General features: G+C 38.9%; 1 protein-coding gene across 3 annotated transcripts in view; it reads right to left on the bottom strand.

The window, feature by feature from the left end:
* edil3a (EGF-like repeats and discoidin I-like domains 3a) overlaps positions 1–18,138 on the bottom strand; it is a 104,735-nt gene extending 86,597 nt beyond the window's left edge. For all 3 annotated transcript variants that reach the window (XM_026320726.1, XM_026320727.1, XM_026320728.1), the window contains exon 1: positions 17,754–18,138. In XM_026320726.1, the coding sequence (XP_026176511.1) occupies positions 17,754–17,823 (70 nt within the window). In that variant the 5' untranslated portion in view covers positions 17,824–18,138. The remainder of the gene's footprint in view (positions 1–17,753) is intronic.
* Positions 18,139–19,424: the final 1,286 nt, after the last annotated feature.

Below are 19,424 nucleotides of genomic sequence, written 5' to 3'. Positions count from 1 at the left end.
TACATTTTTGGACAATGGAGCAGGTGTACAGGGAGGGTAAAGTCCTCCATTCCTCCACACATCACTCTCCAGAATGAGATCAAGGACTTTGTCCTTACAACTCTTCAAGGAAATGCCATTCAGTCTTTTGGGTACATACAGTAGTAATAAAATAAAGTAGAAATACTTTAAAAAACAGGGCTACACAATGGAAAAAACATCTTCAAGCATTGTTTTTTCAATGTAAATGTCAAATGTTTCAATGTACATTTTTTTTCTTTAAAGCTATATTTCCTAAAATAATGATGAAAGCACTGCCCAAAAAAGGGAATATACACACACTGCTCCACAAGCAATAATGGGTGTGTTTAAAAGAGTTGTGTTTATTAAATTGTTTTAATTGGCTGCCGAAGCATCAGCCTAATAGAGCAAATCTATACAGGCAGAAGTTAAATAATCCTGAATCTTTTCTATTTCCCTGGTGCTGTAAACAACAAATACAACTTTATTCTTCTTCAGGAGTGTGGTAAATAAATGAAGATAAAAAGTACAAACTGTTACCTATCAATTCAGCAAAATGCATCTGTCAATTGCAATATCTGAAATGACACAATAAAATATATGATGCTATAACACTTTTCTCTGGCCTAAAGATGTCTTAGTGGTAATGTTTCTTGGCATATACTAGTTTCACACAGCAGGTGAATCTAAAAGAATCAATACACTCACAATCTTTGCTATTCTTTAAAATAAATAGGAACACTTATCCACAATATTCAAAACGTGCATGTTGTGTTTGGATCATACATATTAATGATCTAAAACAAATCAGTGATCTTAAAGTCATTCTCTTTTGACAAGTGTGTCTGAGTTAAATGATGTAAACCATAAAACTGTTTCAAATCTATAATATTAAAAGAGTGTACACTGTATGTGATTGTTTGTGGAGGGGCTGGTCAGTCAAATAGAGCATCAAATTGCTATTCGAAGCATAATGGCTGCCACTGTCTACAGGCAAGTGTTTCTGTAATGTGGTCAATACACACTGCAGACGTATCCAAGGTCCGATTTATACTGTGTTTTTGACATGCAATCAGTGTTTGCTCTGGATACCTCAAAAATAGAGAAGCAGACACAATTGACAATTTGGCCAACAACTGTAGATAAAATGCAATCACCAAAGTTGATAGGTTCTGTAGGCAAACGGTAGAAAACTGAAAAATGTTGCGTGCCACCCAGTCTGATAACAAAACCATTCAGTTACCGATTAATTATTCTTTCTCTTCTAGAAATAATTCCAAACTGAATAACAGTTGCTGCTCCATTTAATGAGCAACAACCAGATGCCTTGGCAAAGAAGCTGATATGCATGGCAATGCATGTGCAAGTGTTCCTTTTCAGCAGGGAGATGTTTTTTTGAAAGCACGTTCTTGATTCATGTTCTTGTGTTCTTGCTTCGTATGCTACTGTGCTGTGAAAATAAACGTATAGCCTATATTCCTATGATTTATAAATAGCATCACATACAGTAAATGTCTTAAACCAAGCAAGTTCCTCATATGGGTGGGGTTATCAGTCTTTGATAGATAGATAGATAGATAGATAGATAGATAGATAGATAGATAGATAGATAGATAGATAGATAGATAGATAGATAGATAGATAGATAGATAGATAGATATAGATAGATAGATAGATAGATAGATAGATAGATAGATAGATAGATAGATAGATAGATAATCCTTTTGGAGTGTGAGAAAACCCTAATGTATTGTTTTTTGTATTAAAAAAAGAAAGGAAACCAACACAAACAGTTGTTATTGCTTTTTAACTGAAAGTTAAAAAAAAAAAAACAAAAAAAAAAAAGGAATCATAAAAAAGTTTTTCAATAGACCAATGCCACAACACCATGTGGTCAGGTCAAAACCTCAACAGTGGATATGTAAAGTATATTAAAAAGACAAGGGGAGGTTAGGAATAATGTACTCTATATTTATTTGATCAGTTTAAAAAAACAAATGCAAATGAGGATGCAAAAATGCCAAGAAGAAGACAAATAAAGGTTGGACATAGTGAAGAAGAAACAGACAAAAGAAGAGACAGCTGACTGCAGCTCTACAAGCTAAAGCCAAACCCCTCTGTAAGAAATAGACCGCCACTGTCTTAAAGAAACAGTTCACACAGATGAAATGCTTCCTTCACTCTATTGTGCACAAGTCAAAGTGCGACTGGCGAGTGCTAAAGCATTCTGACCCCATTATTCAGCACAAGCTGTTTTCAGAAATGTTATGCTAATTTTTACGTCCCTGTTGGATAATACGTTTACTTGAATTATCTGAGAGGGAATTGACATGAGTCACCTTTGGGAAAAAACAGATCTAAACGGGCATAACAATAATCAGTAATAGAAATTTTTGGGTTAACTGTAAGAGGAAGGCTTCATCACCTGTGAGCACATATAATATTACACCAACAGGGTAGTTCAACATGCTGCAGCCTTATCGTTTGTGGCACAGAAAACGTCTGTCACGGACTTTGGGTGTACTTACAGCAAACACCTTCCATAGCTGCCTTCTATATTAAAGCATTTTATAGTCTCTTCAGGAAATATTCAGACACCTTCACTTTTTCCACACTTTATGTTTCAGACATTTAGTCAAGCAAAGTTATTGCCAATTTAAGGTAACACTGTATGCTTTTAGAAAGGTTTGATAATTTATTTAAAATAAGGTACTCAGAATCCTTCGTGTATTTACAAAAGTACTCTGCCCCTTAATTTGTTACCTGTAGAAGTCCCTTTGGTAGCAATTACAAGTTTCCTGGGCAAGTCTCTACAAGGTATGCACACCTGGATTTGGGCAGTTTATCCCCTTCTTCAAGGCAGATCCTCTTGAATTCAGGTCTCAGGTTGAGTGTACTCTGGAGAAGGATTTTTTTTTTTGTTTTTGTTTTTTTTTTTTAAAAAAAGGACGTCTCCGTATTTAGCTGTATTCATCATTACCTCCATTCTGACTCGTCTTTCTGTTCCTGTCACTAAGAATGACCCCCACAACATAACGCTGCCACCACCATGCTTCACTGTAGAAGTGGTATTAACTGGCTGATGAGTGCTTAGAGATCCTCTGAAAAGGTTCAATATTTGTCTCATGAGATCATAAAATCTTTGTCCACATGTGCTCAGAGGTCCCTGACCGAGGCCTGTCTAACCTTGTAGTTTGCCCAGAAATACAACTCTTGATTAAAATGTTCTTACATTTTACAATAATTGAGGCCACTGTATTCCTGGGAACAATAAAAGCTTTAGAAATCATTTTATAAACTTCACTCTAATCAATGCCTCACCACATTGTTCACTCCAGACCTCTATAGAGAGTTTATTGGAGTTCATACTGTAGCTTGGTCTTTGTACTGACATGCAGTGTGTATACACAGGTGTATTCCTTACTAGACTTTAGCTAACCAATTCATTTTGCCACATCAAGTTCTCAATGCATTGATAGGAAAAATAAAGCAAACAGGATGCCTGTGCTCACTGTTTGAAGTGCTACAGCAAAGTGTCTGAATACTTCTAAAACTTTTGTTTTCACTTTCTCATAATCGGTTATTGAATTTAAAGTGATGGTTAAATGACAAACTATACTACAGGTTAAAAGATGCTCCAAAGAAATCTTAAGAATCCATATATGTTCTGTAAAAAAAAAAAAAAAAAAGTTCACCGGTTACCGATAAAAAAGCTATTAAAAATTAATCATGAATACCGCAGCCCTGCTTTATATTGAACTTAACGGCATATGAAAGCAGCAGAGGAAAAGGCGAGGTAAACCACATCACTGTAGATCTGCATAACTGACATGATTACTATCAGAACAACTGATACAACAGCTGTTCATGGAAAGATTGAGAAAAGTTAGTATTTTAGGGAGAGGGTTGAGAAATATGATGTGAAGAGTATAAATATATCACAACACCAATGTATTTACGTGCGTTTTCAGAATATTATTACTCAAATCCATGTTTTAAGTTGAAAGACAATAGCTGAAATAAAAGAAGGCATCACTCCACACCAAGTGATCCCGCCTTTCATTGTGTACCTTGCTGTTCACCAAATGACAAAGAACTTAAACTTGGAAGAGTAAACTGAATTCTTGTTTCTTTGCCAAGTGTGTATCTGAAGTGTAATTTGTTCACATCAAAGAAGAGGAGAGAAAACCCTGACTCATTCCACTGTATCCCACATTGTTAGTGCAGAAAAGGAGGAGGGATGAAACTCTCACTCCTCCTAATTGGATGTAATAGCTAGAGGGAATAAGATCACTCTGGCCTTGGGGAGGGGAAAGTGAGAAGAGACAGAAGATGTTTAGAGAGGGCTGAAAATGCTAAACATCTGTGGAAGAGCAGAAAGACAGAGGCTCCGGTCCTAGTGAGTGGAACACAAACACAGCCTACAGTTCAAAAACAGCTCTATAAAGACGGAGAAAAAAGAATATAGACAAGAATGTGGGCTGGAATTAAAATGTGGCAGAGAGGGGAAAGGCAGAGGAGAGAGATCTGAAAAGCAGCACACCAAACTGATGAAATAGGTGTTGATAACAGACAGCATGCTGGCCACTAAGCCTGTTAAAGCTTTTGGGAGGATCAGGTCCAAAGAGAGGAGCTCTAGGTCTTTGTTGCAGGGACATATGAAGATGAGAGAAACCTAGGAGCACATATGAAGTCAGTCAGTTGCTGAGGGGGGTCCTTTAATTTTTCCCTCTGTGACTTAAACATTTCTCCAGTAGAACTGAGGTTCTATGGGCCTGTATCAGTGTTTCAAGAGGTCGGAGCAGCAATTCCCTCATTTCTAACACGTCGAAATCTAAAGACTCGATCAGACCTGCATGACAGTGAAACTTCAGTTCAGTTTGTTGCTTCTATTCTGAGATGTGACTAGTATGGAAGCATAGGAGTTATGCAACACATAGAATCCCAGTGTGTTTGGATATCTGTTTTTTTGTATGGCATATTTTGTATGGCATACATTGAGTCATAACGTTTCCGGTCTTTATGTTAAGTTAAGCTAAATGGCTGCTGACAGCAGCACTTATTTTTTTCCCCCATAAAGACACGAGAGTGCTATTGATCGTCGTATCTAACTCTCAGCAAGAAAGCAATTAAGCACATTTCCCAGAATGTCAAACTATTTTGTCCACTTACTTCCAGTTAGCAGCGGAGCCAGCAGGTAGTCACTATATACTTACATTTCCACCTATTTTGTTGGGATACACTTCGCACTTTCTGTGCTGACTAAAGATCAAAAAGGTTGAAAGTTTACACATTGAACTAATCAAGACATTTTCTTTTATTCAGGACAAACTAAGACAGATTGAATACATATACATGCAATGTTAGTCATTCCTTTAAAAGTTAACTTTATTCATCTGTTTTGTTTCAACTCCATTATTCCCACAGCCCTACAATATAATTTAGACTCTGTGTAAGCCTAACCAAAACCTACAGCAGCCATGACCAAGAATCAGCATCCATAATCAGTACAGTGTGGTTGAGCTGTGGTCACTGTGAGGTTAGAGGTTTCACCCATAGTAAACTTCACCTCAAAGGGCTGCACACACAAAGTTCTCTGTTTGAAATCCTTGTCATGAAAATACTTGTGATGCCACAACAGCCTCCAACAACAGCGCTCAAAGCAGTGGGAATCTTTCTTCCCAGCCAGAGGTATCAGAGGTATCCCACCCTCTTAGGACTGGGTAAGTTTGAAACACTTTCTCTGAGAAAGGCCGACTTCATACTGGGACAGTCTGTGCTGAGATATGTTCCCACAGGAATCCTAAATTCCAGATAAGACCATCAAGGCTACAGTGTATGGTGTGGTTAGGAACTAATATGTGTGCTCACAAAAAGCCAGAACAGAACAGTTTGAAGGTAGCGTAGGGGTTAAATAAAAACAAACAAAAAACGCCCAGTTAGTTTCTTTCTTTTTTTAGTGTAAAGGTCTCCATCCTTGTTAGGGATAAGCTAGTCCCCCATCCATCCCGCTATTGCTCTCATTACTGTGTATCCTGCCTCAGCCAGCATTAAGGCCTGCAGAGGTGTGCGGAGGGTTTTCGTCTGAGGATAAGATCAATACATCTCCTCATCACAGGCCAGAGGCAGCAATAATGCACTCAGCCCTGGGCCTGAAAGGTTCACAGGATTTTTCAGCAGCGTGGGACCAAGGACTCTATCTATTTTGAGATTAAACCATTATCAATGTACAGTATTAACCATGAAGGCACTATGAAATAAGAATATGCTATGGTTCTAAAAATATGTAATATTATACATGCACAGATTTTAAGATATTAAGAAAAATAAAGAATATGGATTAACTCATAAGATAATATGCTGCCATTATAAATCTCTATAAAACACAATCACCAATGCATCATGCCCTTTTTGTGAGCACTTAATTCATCCAGATAAACAGTTAAAAACTGGATTTGGCAAGCTTCAGCGTCAAACCTCCATAGGGCGAAGCCCAGCTGGTCCAACTTTGCAAATGCAGCGTAACACATTGTACCTCAGCATTTTCCTTTCATATACAGCATCATCCCATGACACTGCAGGGTCAAAAAATATATACTATCATCTCTGACCACAACAGCAAGTTGAGCCATAAGTTAGCTAACCTTTGACCGTCCTTACACTGTAAAGCGATTTATTTTATGTGATGGCCTCAGCAGCTAACTGATTAAAACTGTTCAGGGGCAGGTTAACTACTGGGGCAGTATTTCTTATTGGTTTACTGTCCCTACAGGCCCATTGCAGAGACTAATTAATGATGGTTATGTATGTGATGTGAGCATATAAAGTATTGCTGGAATACTGAATTGACAAATATGACTTCTCCACAGCCTAATGACATGATCTCTAACCATCATCATCATCATCATCATCATCATCATCATATATCTCTAACTATTAAACAAAGCATAGAAAATCATTTAGTAATGTAACTATCAACTCAAGTCAATCCTGTTTTTTACATTTTAAATTAACATGTAGCCAAATCAAATAAAGAATTTCTAAATCCCTCTCTGTTGTAAATAAGAAACTGGCAGAGAAACCTAACATTAAGGATTGTCTTAATTAACATAATTCATAAACATCCTATTTTAGATTCCTGCTAATTAAGAGCCAGCAAAGCTCATTTGGTTTTGTAAACATTTTACTGTTTTCACAATATTTTCTTTTCAGTATCACCAATATAGAAGAGTAATGTCACTGTGGTAATGCAGTGGCATTACATTTTAAATAGTTATGACATTATAGCTGTGATGTATTGACAATTTAATTATACGTTTTATTTAAATGTATATAGAGGTATAACACAAGTCAGACTTTACAAATAATAATTTTAATGTAACAGTTTCTTTCAGTATTTAGTGTGGAGTGGCAACTATGACTGACACCTCCTTCCACCTAATGTCCATCGCGCAGCTTATGTTACAGCTTCTGTGTGGCTCAGTTCTAGTTCGCAACATGCCTCTCTCCCTTTTCTGTCCCCACCCCCTCATCTCTCTGCATACCCATTACAGACGCCCTAGTTTGCTCATGAGCCAGGAGAGCCTTTCTAGCCTCATTACAAAGTTGGACGCCTCCCATCTTTTGTACCTTTTTCCCAAACAAGATCTCCCACACTCATGCTTGTATCCCAGAAGAAGCATAAAAAGATTCATCAAACATGTATAAAGAAGTGGAGCTCAGATCTCCTCTGCATCTTCACAGTAACCACTGAAGAGGAAGGTGTCTGTGATGGAAGCTGCCACTGCAGATTAACAGGCGACGAAAAAAAAAAAAAAATGAGCAAAGGGAAAATGCATCTGAGTTGAAAACTGTGTCACTAATTCGCAGGATTAATGCATATTCAACAGCACACCAAGGCATTTCTGTGACCCTGTTCATTAAGTGTTTACCTCATTAGCTCTCTTGTTGTCATGATGTTTTCCATGTGACATTTTGGATGAAAGGGAAATTATGCCACACAAATACATTCTGTGACTGAGCAACCCACTGATTCAAAATTCACAAAGGATACACAAGTATGACAAATTCAGATGCTTACTGTTTTTGTAAGTGTGTGGGAGGCACGCAGAGATTCACATAACCAATCATATATTTCATAAACCCAGGATAATCATTTAATTGAATATTTACAAATTTTTAGTTTAATACCATAATATTAAGTAAACATGCCAGAAACCTGGACTCTTCCCTGTTTGCCTGGTTGGCACATAGTAAAAACTAGAAACTAGTCCTGCACACAGCAACCTAGAACAGCAAATCATAACAACTTTTTGTATAGATTAAACAAATGTGCTAATAGTTTAGTGGCTCCAGCTTCACTGTGAACAGAAAGGTATGACAGATGTATCAATCTTCTTATCTATTTTTTGTTAATAAAGTGAATAAGTGCATTTCTCTTACATATATATATAGATATATATATCTATATATCTCAACCTCCACCATAGCTCCCATCCCAGATAAAGTGACACACACTACTGTATTTGCAATGGAGAACATCACCCTTACACACACAAATCCTGCACCAATTCTAAGTGTCTTGCTATACACAGCAGGTCTTTCAGATAGTACTATTGCTTATTTGGTTAAGGTCATAAAGGCACTTCAAACTGTGAAGCTGCATGTTTCTCCACAACACTATATGCATGTTAGAAGAACATAAAGTGGTAGTTGCAAAACTATCTTGTGATCCTTGTTCAGCTTATGTTTCTCACCCGCTGGCCTAAGCTGCGCATTGCGTGTACTGAAAAGGGCAGACAAATTGAATTTCTTCATCCTACCTTCCCCTTGGTCAGTGAAATTCATGTAGCAGGGCAGCGCTACGTACTTCAAGGGCCTTAGTGCTGAGGAAGACAAGGCTCAGTGTGCAGTAGAAGTATCATCACTAACTAACTGCAAAAATACAGGCACCAACAGAAAAACATGCAACACCAAAATATGTTCCATAGTTCTCAATCAAACACAGGAGTGAAATCAAACACTTTTATTCATAACATCAAACCAAATCTTCGCCCAGCTGTCACCTAATCACCATGGACTAAGGTGTTACAATTATAACTACCAGAATCTGTATGCGAGAGAAAAGGAGAGAAGAAGAGAAAGAGTGCACATCGCAAAAAAATTCCTTTTCAGTGTACTAATCTGGTTAAAAATACACTCTGTAATTTAAATGTTTTAACTTCTTCAGCTGCAAATTTATCTTGTCACCTCCTTCAACACTACACAACTCCCTCTGCACTTTGGTATGATTTTACCTACATATCGCAGTAAGACAGCCGTCAAAAACAGCTGAGGCAGGTCAAAAAGATCACTCCATGTATCTCAGACAGCTGAAAATAAAAAATAGACCATCTTGACGAAGTGCCTTGTTGAAGCAAAAGAGAAAAGCTAAGACAACATACAGGATGCTGAAAGATGCCAGTGGAATTAATCTGTTTGTGCAACATGGACACATAAGAATGTGTGAGAAATGTTTCTTCTTATAAACTGGAAGGCAGCCAAAACCAGATGACTTTGGGCAAAACATGGGGGCACACCCTGGACTGAACATCAGTCTATCACAGGGCTGGGACATAGAGACAGACAACCAGTCACAGTGACATTCACACCTACAGGCAAAGTCACCAGTCAACCTAAGCTGCAGGTCTTTGAACTGTGGGAGGACACCGGAGTAGGAAGAGGACACACAAGCAGACTCGGATAAAATGCAAACTCCACACAGAAAGGCCTTGGTCGAACCCGGAGCAAATGTTGAACCTGCGGAAGCTGTGAGGCAATATTGGTTGCACCACTGTGCCAGAGTTAAAATGAACCCTCCATCCTATTTTTTGAACTGACATCTCTGTAAATAGACTGTGGCAAAACCTACAAATACAAGTGGGTAGAGCAACAATCAACTTGTCTACAGTTTTATTACTGAACTAAAAAAAAGAAGTTGTACAGTAGAAAAACACAAGCTGAATAAAGTGCATCATTGTCCATCGGCATAAAATTGAGTTCAACTTATTCCTGTCCCCAAGTCAGAGAGACCAGTCCTCATGTTGACCTTTGTCAGTCGTTTGCTTTTAGTGCTCAGCTGAAACTTTGCCTCAGATGCAGTGGTACAATATTTGATTGCACATTTTTTGTTCAATTTGTTAGGGCTTCAGTTAGCATATAATTGCCCTTACACCCCTAAAAAGAATGATTTGGAGAAATAAAGTCTTCTAATCCTCATTTGCATAACTGTACCTAACAATTATCAAACAGCCCTTACCCTTTTTATAGGTGACAATGGATTGTGATTACTTTTTTTTTTTTTTTAGTTTTTTTTAATGAGCTTTACTTTGAAGTTTGAAGGTGAGTGGTTGCTGTTCATTGAACTTCAAATTGAAGTGGATTTTCATCCTGACTGCTAGCTCTGTCTGTCTCTCCCTCACTCTCTCTTCCCCTGTCTGGTAGTGCACACCCCAAGGGTAATCTAAAACATCTGGACTGGTGGTATTTCACTGTAAAAGATCACACTTCACCTCTCAACGGACTGCGTATACTTTATGCCATTACCTCAAATAACCCTTGTGAAAAGTAGCTGGCAATAGGCCAGGGCAATTTGTTGACATTTGACTTAGCTAAAGCACCACTTTTCAGCTGCAATTCGGCACACGCAGATCGATAACATCAAAGACCATATTAGAAGCGTTTTTTTTTTTTTAACCATTTTACAGATACACAGCTTCCTGTTCTCAATCAAACACTCACCAAACACCCCCTTGTTGGCATTCAGCACAATTTAGTGTAAAAGCAAGCTGGCTGACATGATAAATAAAGGGATGTTGTTTTGTTTTTTGGCAGATGACTGAAGTCTGGATGAACATCCACACTGCAAAAGAGCCAGAATTGCTTCCTAGACTTTGTGTGATGACATTTTTGGGTTACCTCTGCGAGCGCACAAACCCACACATCTGTACACACAGTAAAACACACCGCATACTCTGTACAGTTATCGACATATCAAATATAAGTTAATATGCAGTAAACCACAGAGCTGATGAGTCCAGCTTGTATCTCCTAGACATTACTGGAATGAGAAAGGAAAAAAAGAGAGACTCAGAAAGGCGGCTGGATGAACAGAGTCAAGAAAGATGATGACACCTATAAATAAAGTTTTTTAATCAGAATCTCTCTTTTTTTAGCTTCTGTGGCATCATTTACTTTATAATCATGCAAATGATCAAAGGGTTAATTTTTCAAGTGAGCTTCAGTGTGCAGACTGTTAGATGAGGCTCTCGAGTTAAGTATGTCTTTAGAATAAGAATGAGTAGCCCACATCTCCTTAGGGCTTGTTGGAGGTAAGAACTTAAGCCACCTGCACCCATCTGATCTTAAATAAGTAGATTGGACTTGTTGGAAATGCAGTGGTGTTCCAGGGCCCAATGGAGAGACTTTATCAGACCAAAGCAAAGCTCATTGCTTTAACTCCTCAATGTTATTGTGACTAAAGCAGGCTTAACTGCAGTCTGCACTCCACAATAACCAAAGCATGCTTGTCCAATAAATATAAGTAGAAATGTTGCAAGCTTAGGGGTTATTCAAATTAAAGAAATAATAACCACAAGAGTTCAATCCATTACAAATTTACTATGGACGATACACCTGACAATGCAATAAAACTGGAAGCATTACACACATATGGTAAAAAAAAAAAGGATTCTTTGAGAAATGAAAAAAAAAAAACTATAAGTTACAAGACACACACTCAAACACTCAACATTAAAAAGGTTTTATATCCTCACACAGAGCAGCTACTACATCACAAAAATGTGTCTGGAGCTGGCTTTTTGTGTAAAGATGAAACATTTAAACGCTCAAAGATCTGTGTATCATTCACTCACCCATGTTAAGGCTTTAAACTCACTGTCTTGAAGCTTTGGCTTCAAAACAAAGCTTAAACAAGCTGAAACTGTCCACACTGCAGTGCAATCCCACACTCAATCCAAAATAATTTATTCCGTTTATTGATCTGCTGGGGGAAGGTGGTCTCTTTCACTCATGGCCAACATTGATAATGAATAGCTGATGCTGTTCTGACACCTGCCTGACAAAGTGTGTGTGTGTGTGTGTGTGGGTATTAGGGTTGGAGGGGGGTGGAGGGGGTTGTTGGGCTCCAACAAGCCCACAAGAACTAATTAGGGGCTACTCATTCTTATTCTTAATATGCCTGGTTTTGTGAGTTTCGCATTCCTACCTCCTTCACATACCTGTATCTCACCAGGTTGACACACTTTCGATCTGTATACATAGGTGTTAAAAAAAAAAAAACAATACAATAGAATTAGAAAAGCAAAACAGATCATTTATACAGTAATTATAGGTCTCGACTGTTGTGACTGATTGTAGGCTTTAACATGAATTGCTTTTTTGCTTGCAATGAACACTGCCATTAGGTTCACGCTTAGGCTGTCTGAGTTGCACATGTGCTTGCTGAATAATAAAGTGTATGTAGCTCTTTTTGTTTTTGTAGAAAGATAAATTTCTCACACAGACACCAGACTTTTCTCTTTCAAACTGCACTGCTTTACTCTGATTCCCTGAAGAACTAATTGGGTTCCTGCAAAGTAATTATACAGTACAAGTTAACAAGAACAGGGAATGATGAAATGTGTGCTTTCCCATTTCATGTACTCGCAACAGAAGCAAAGTGAGAATTGAAGGAACGCGGCTTTGAAAATGAGGCCAATTTAAAATTCTTTGGACTGCATTTCTCAGAGCTCTAATCTTATTCAACTTTTTAAAAAATGTACACCACGTTAGAAGTAAAGAAGTACAATCGAATGTTTTTCTAATGCAACGAATAACAGAACCTGACCAGCTCGAAAATCATCATTTTACAGAAAACTAGAAGCCATATAACATAAACTGCAGTTTAATACTGTCAGATGTAATAAGCATTTTGAAGGTAATGCAGTGTTGACACTTTAATTAAATGTAAACCCATGTTTGTGCTTCTATTTGAAATCATTGAGTATAATGAGTATGTACTCTGGTCCCTACATTAAGCTATAGCACACACTGTGATAAATGCATATAATTAAATCACATAACAATATGAAAAAAGTTAGAAGTTGCAGGTGCAGCCAGAAGCAAATGTAAAATGTGCTGTTCATCCTCTACACTGCATATAGTGCAACCAAATGATTCAAATGCCAAGGCCTAAAATTTCATTTAAAGCATTCCCTTAATGTACTACATGTTTCTTGTTAAATGTTATTTATCTAAACAATAATTTAGGGCCATCTGTGCCAAACATGAACACTGTCAGACTAAATGTGTTCTGTCTTGATGACTTCAGGCTGATTTTTCATAGAGTATAATATTTTTTTAAGACCCGAGTTAAGAAAGAAGCGACTCTCAACAAACTCGTGGACAATTGGTAAAAATACGCTACACAACATCAGATAACTTCATTAACTGTGGAATTTTTGCCATGCACTCACTGTGGGCTTTCACTGTGGGCTTGTTCTTGCCTCCGAACGTTGAGTCATTAATCGTGACCCAGTGGGATTATTTAAAACCAGCATGTGGTCTCATGAAAGCTCAGACTATGAAAGGATGGCCTGCTGCATGGTCTTAGCTGAAAAAGTGAAGTACACTCAACATGAAGTGACACTACAAAGGAAACATTCAAATAATCATTTAATGTCTTAGAGGGCTCTGAAATTTGATACTGGCATTAATAGGATGCCAAAAATGTCAACGCTTAAAGTAGTCTTTACAAAGACATACTGTATGCTGTTTTTAGTAAATGATTCATCTTTAAGATGTCTGGGAACATTCAGAATTTCCTTGCTCTTTTGTGAATAGAAACATCTGGCATTGAATTAAGGGTGGGGCAGAAAGAGGCAAAATCTGTGTGAAAATATGTTGGGTTTTTTTTTTGCTGATTAATCGCTGTTTTGTGTTTGATGTGCTTAAACATCTCCTCTGCTGTATAAATGCAGAGTTGATAAGCCTGAAGTCACCTTGAAAATCTAGAAGTGGGCCTGAAGCATAGTACATCAGCAACACCAATATTTTAGTTGAGTCAGATAATTAAGACAAGCAAGGTGATTATTTAATTACAAGGTAAAAAGTCGAAACTGAAAACATAAAACAACAGCAACACAGTCATCTCGCTTCTGTCTGAAAGCTTATGTGAGTGTGCACAGGCTCAAACGACTTATTTTACCAGTGCGCTGCCCACCCTCACTTCAGGGCCATATTCATGTTCTTTGGTAAGCACTTCCTCAGCGTGTGTCCTTGCAACCTCAATAACAGTGCCCCTTGTGCCCTCCCAACAAGTCAAGCATGAAATGTAGGCAGGACAACAGAGGCCTGACTGCAGCAAAGACAAAGAGCACTGTATCCATTAACTTGTCAGCAGAGAAGACAAATGAACTCTCCTTCAAATATTAATGGGATAAAGGAACATCTGCACTGACGATGAATAGTCCAATCAACTTCTGCAAACACAAAAAAAATTGAAGACTAGCTGATGCGACCAGTGGCAGGAGAAATATTTGTGGAAAGATTGATTCATACATTCTGATGTTGAATGTTGAATTTCCTTATGTGTGGGTTGTCGTCCTATGGGGTCTTTGAATTCCTTTGATTATCATGGCTGCTGATCTGACCTCTCTGTGCTGACTTAGGACTGTGCCATTAAAAACCAGAGTAAAGGGCACTCACTGTTGATAAATGTCACCAACTATAACCTTAGCTGGCAAAGAAGAACATCTTCCAATAATATCCACAATCTGTTTGCAAACATACGGTAAGCTGTATTTTTTTTTCCTGTTTCACTTTGTTGATTTGACTGACTCTGACAATAATGAGACTTTTATTTTTAGAATTTTCCTGAAAAAGCCAATATTAGAATTATTTTCTTTATTGATTAATCTGTCCATTCTTTCCTCAATTATTTGGTTTGCCTATGGAATATGTCAGGTAACAGTGAGAGCTGCCCAGTATAACTGCCTGAAAGCCTGGGAGAACATATTCATATAGCTTATTTGATTCACAGTCCAAAACTCCTAAATATTTAGTTCATAATCACATACGGGATGACAAAGAATAGCAAACAGTAACTTTGAGAAGCTTCATCCAGTGAACTTTTGACATATTTGCTTAAAAATTAAAAGAAAAAAATCAATTTTTAAAACAACTGCTGATTATTTTTGGTTTAGAGAATCAATGTGTCACCTAATTGCTGCAGCTCTAGTCAATACTGTATGCCTGCAGTAATTTGTTTACAAAGCTGACCTTATATATCTGCAGTGATGTGCATACGCCCCAGTAAAATGATGCGTCCATGGAAAATTTAAGCTGATTAGTCTGTATAGTACCTTTCTTGTTCCATGGCCCCATGACATCCCAAGCAATATTAAGCTACACCCAGCAAACATTAGCACCCCCTCCCTTTCCATTTCCAGCCAGGTATTTTGTTTATCCCAAAGTACCAGATGCCAGCCCTACTAGCAATAGCCTTCTGTAAGTCTTCCCCTCAAGTTTTAAACCAACAAATCTGTAGTCTGTGAGCATGAGCAGCAGGTGATCAAGCCAACCTAAACCCACAGCCATTCCAGAGCTCAACAACATTTCTACATTGTGTTTGACAAACTTCTTTCACAGTGTTAAGCTTGTGAAATCTGCGAAATGAACAGTGACCAACAATATTAACACTAATCATGACTCACCAATAGCAGACCAGCACGCTGCCTCTCCAGATGGCAGTGCATTTGTCTAAAAGGGTCTAATTGTGCAGCTATTAGAACAAAACCGAGAGTAAAATTAAGATGCATAAAATTAATTAAAACTGACTCTCTTCAAAACAAGCACAAAAACATCCCAAATTTCCATACAGAGGGCCCATGGGTGCAGTCATATGCTTTGTCCAGGCAGACAGGCAGGATCCCAAACAATGTGTGAGAGTCAGCACCAGTACCCAACCAGAGGAAGTGATGTATTGCACACTGACTTGGAACAATGCAGACTGTTTTACCTGAAGGTGACTGTTTCTGCCCCATCAATTTGTTTCAGGGGACAGAGGCACCCTGTGAACATCCTCTATAGAGTGTTTGTTAGCTGAAGACAGCTGCTGTCATTGAACAATGAGAAAAGCTGACTGGAATGTACATTGATATATTCTTTCTGTCTCTTTCATGTGAAATGGGTGTTGAATGTTTTGGAGCCCTTTTCAATCTGACTCAGATCTTTTTGTTTTTTGTTTTGTTTTGTTTTTTTCAACGCAATGAAGCAATTACATTGCTAAAATAGCAAAGCGAGGATGACTATTATGGCTATAGGGATGCTCACGCACAGATCAAATATTGTTAACACCCTCCATCTACCTCCTCAGACCAGCTTCAGGCTGTGGATGAGGTAACAGCTGAACAAAAATCCCTTTACAATGCCACAAATCTAACTGGATTATGATTAATTGAGATACGAGTTCTGTGTGTATTTTTAACTCAGAGAGTCTTGAAACAAGTGGACCCTCGGTACCACAGCTCCCCGCGTTTCCTCTGCATTCATTATGCCAGCCTACCGGGGAGTAGTATAATGTCGTCTAACCGCTGACTCTAAATTGACACTCCAAGGCTTAAAAGAGCCTCAGAAACTCTGCTTAAAGCACACTCCTGGTGCAGGGACTGAGGTCTGTCTGACATGTGTGACTCCTGAGGCAAGCATGTTGCTAAATGAATAGAGACAGGGAGGATGGCATGACCCACTTCCATAAGGGCTACATGGCTTTCTTCACACAAATCCCACAGGTAATGTTCTTTACTGTTTGTGGGAAAATATACAAAGGGAAAAAAGCTTAAATATTCCCATCACCATCTTATCAGGATGTGAAATGGTTATAAATGTTGATATGGGGTGTCAAGTGAATCTATAAGCTTTTAACAATCTCCTCTCTACATAAGAGTCTGACAGTTTTGGGTAAGGCTCTACATTAGATTTGAAATGAGCAATTGACCTTCTCGTGATGTAATTCCAGTCAGTAATGGCACTGCGATGCAACTAATACAGGAGCCTCTCCATGATAGCATCTGGGTCGCTCTAAAGCCCACATGGAAGAAATCTTTTTTTATCTTTTTTCGCAGTTCAATTTGGAAAACAGGGTGATGTGACGTTCTTGTTGCCTTAATCGACCGGGACCATACCTGGGCGCACAGCTTCTTTTGTAGCCTGTGGAAGCGTCACAGGAGCGAAGCAAACAGCTGAAGCTTTGCACAGTGAGGGCGCACAACAGTAAAAGAAATATATACATTTACTGGAGCAGAGCACATTTCTGCTTTAAAACATGCGCGCCTGGTGCACGGGTGGATTTGGACCCTTAATCACAGCGAAATTACGCACGGATAAAACATTTAATCATCTGTTTGATCGAGTCAAACTCGTGTCCTTTAAACACAAGTAAACCAATCAACTAACGCGTCGTGCTCAGATTTGCCGGGGGTAGTTTTGTGTTCCCAAAGCGTGCAGACAGGCTGCTCATATTCCGCAAATAACACTGGCTCTCCACAAACGCGAACACCTCAATGCGCCCAGCTGTTCGCGTGTTTACAAAACGCATCCACTTGGTCACTTTCAACATGTGAAAACGCCCCAGTCTCTACCGATTAGTTTGTGGTGGGCGACTTGCGTAAAATGTTCAGACAGCGACATTGGCAGCAAGTCACTTTTCCACTCACCTTTCACATGCTGCGGGACAGCGGCGCTCAAACACAGGGCGAGGGAAAGGAGTAACGTCAGCGGTCCCATCCTCTTTGACAATACACAGGTCTGACTTCCAAGGTTACTGAGATGTGGTGAAAAAATCTACCATGGAGCAATAGGCAAAAGTTCTCCCTCCTTAGCTCTCGCTGAGCTGCGGGATTGTCCTGGGAGCTGTTGCTATACGTCCTGTCAGGTAAAGTCCTCCTCTGTGGTGAGCTCGGCGCACTCACACTCGCCAGCTGGATGTTTTGTTGTGCAGGAACAAGTGAATTGTGCCCGCCGGGTCCCCACTCGGCTGCTGTCTTTCCCTCTCCTACCGCAGTGGTGAGATATTGTGGAGAGAGCGACGTGTGCGCTCTAACGCACCCGGACAGCGACTGTCAAGTGTCCAGGATTTAGTACAGTCTTCTGGTCCGGATTTCCAAAATAAAACGCTCCAGGACAGTAGCCTAATTTTAATTCTCTGCTACGCCACATTTGATTCAACGGAAAAAGTGAAAATGTATCATGTTTTAATTATGTGCTATTAAAAAATTTTTGGTATTTTATTAAATGCACAAATAGCATTGACACCTCTATGGAAGGTCATGGGAGATGTGTTCCACTCTATTTTCGCAATTAGGTTTTATGAGAGTTAAAAAACGAAATTAGAGATTGTACCAGCTACCTGACTCTTCCTTTTTTTTTTCAAAAGAAAACCATTTAATGTTTGTGTTTTGAAAGTACAATCACTACTCTCCCGGTTTGGCTACGTGAATTGACGTATCCTTCCAGGACAGTGTTTTTGGATGTGCGCTCTACAGTCAGTCACTGTGAACCCACTGATGGTGCAGTCACACCAAAACCCGCGTGGACAAATTCCGTCGCCAAACGAAGTGGAGGAGGAAATAGCGCGGGTAAGGTTGTAAACCAAAACCTGCAGGAGTTTTAAATTAAAGAGCGTTTTTATTATTCAGTCCCTTATTCTCACACTCACTGCAAGTGAGTCTCATCAATCCATCTCTGCTCTTGTAATACCTTTTCTGTTAAGTTATACAACAGGAATAGAGACAAAGATTATTTTCTGAATGGAAGGTCAGCCTCATGCTCTCTCTCAAACCAGCTGGACACTAGTGAACCTCAGAGTTTCACTGGTCAAAGTTCAGTCAAGTTGAACTCTGGAGGGAGCTGTAAGGAGGTGTCCCAATAGAAATGAATGGGAAGCACTTTTTGGTTTAACTGCACTGTCTTGCAACTCTTTCTCCTGAAGAGCATGTCCAGAAAGCCTGCCAGGTTTGGGACTTTAAATCGTGTAAAATCAAATTCAGCTTCTCCATAACCTGTTTTCAGTCCCCATGGTTCCTGCTTCTGAACTTTTCTCCAGAAAATCTTGTTGAAAGTGAGATTGTGAACCAACATCCTCATCCCAAAGATTAAATTAGGTAATTCTGTAATGATGGTAGGCTCAATAAGTCTTTGTTCTTTATATTCTGTATATTTTATCTCATTATGCTATTAATATATTATGTTTTTGTTGTGATACTGTCAGTTGTTCCTTAAAAAGACAGGTGTAATGGCCAGTTCATGCTTTCTGTGTGCATGTGACAGAAAGGATGTCACCTGGACAACCCAGGATCATGCAAATCCCACAGCAGTATACTTAGATG

This window comes from Mastacembelus armatus, chromosome 9 (assembly GCF_900324485.2).
Source record: "Mastacembelus armatus chromosome 9, fMasArm1.2, whole genome shotgun sequence".
In the NCBI taxonomy this organism is placed as follows: domain Eukaryota; kingdom Metazoa; phylum Chordata; class Actinopteri; order Synbranchiformes; family Mastacembelidae; genus Mastacembelus; species Mastacembelus armatus.
Note: the sequence above shows the minus strand (reverse complement) of the source record. Positions and strands in the feature narration are given on the sequence as shown.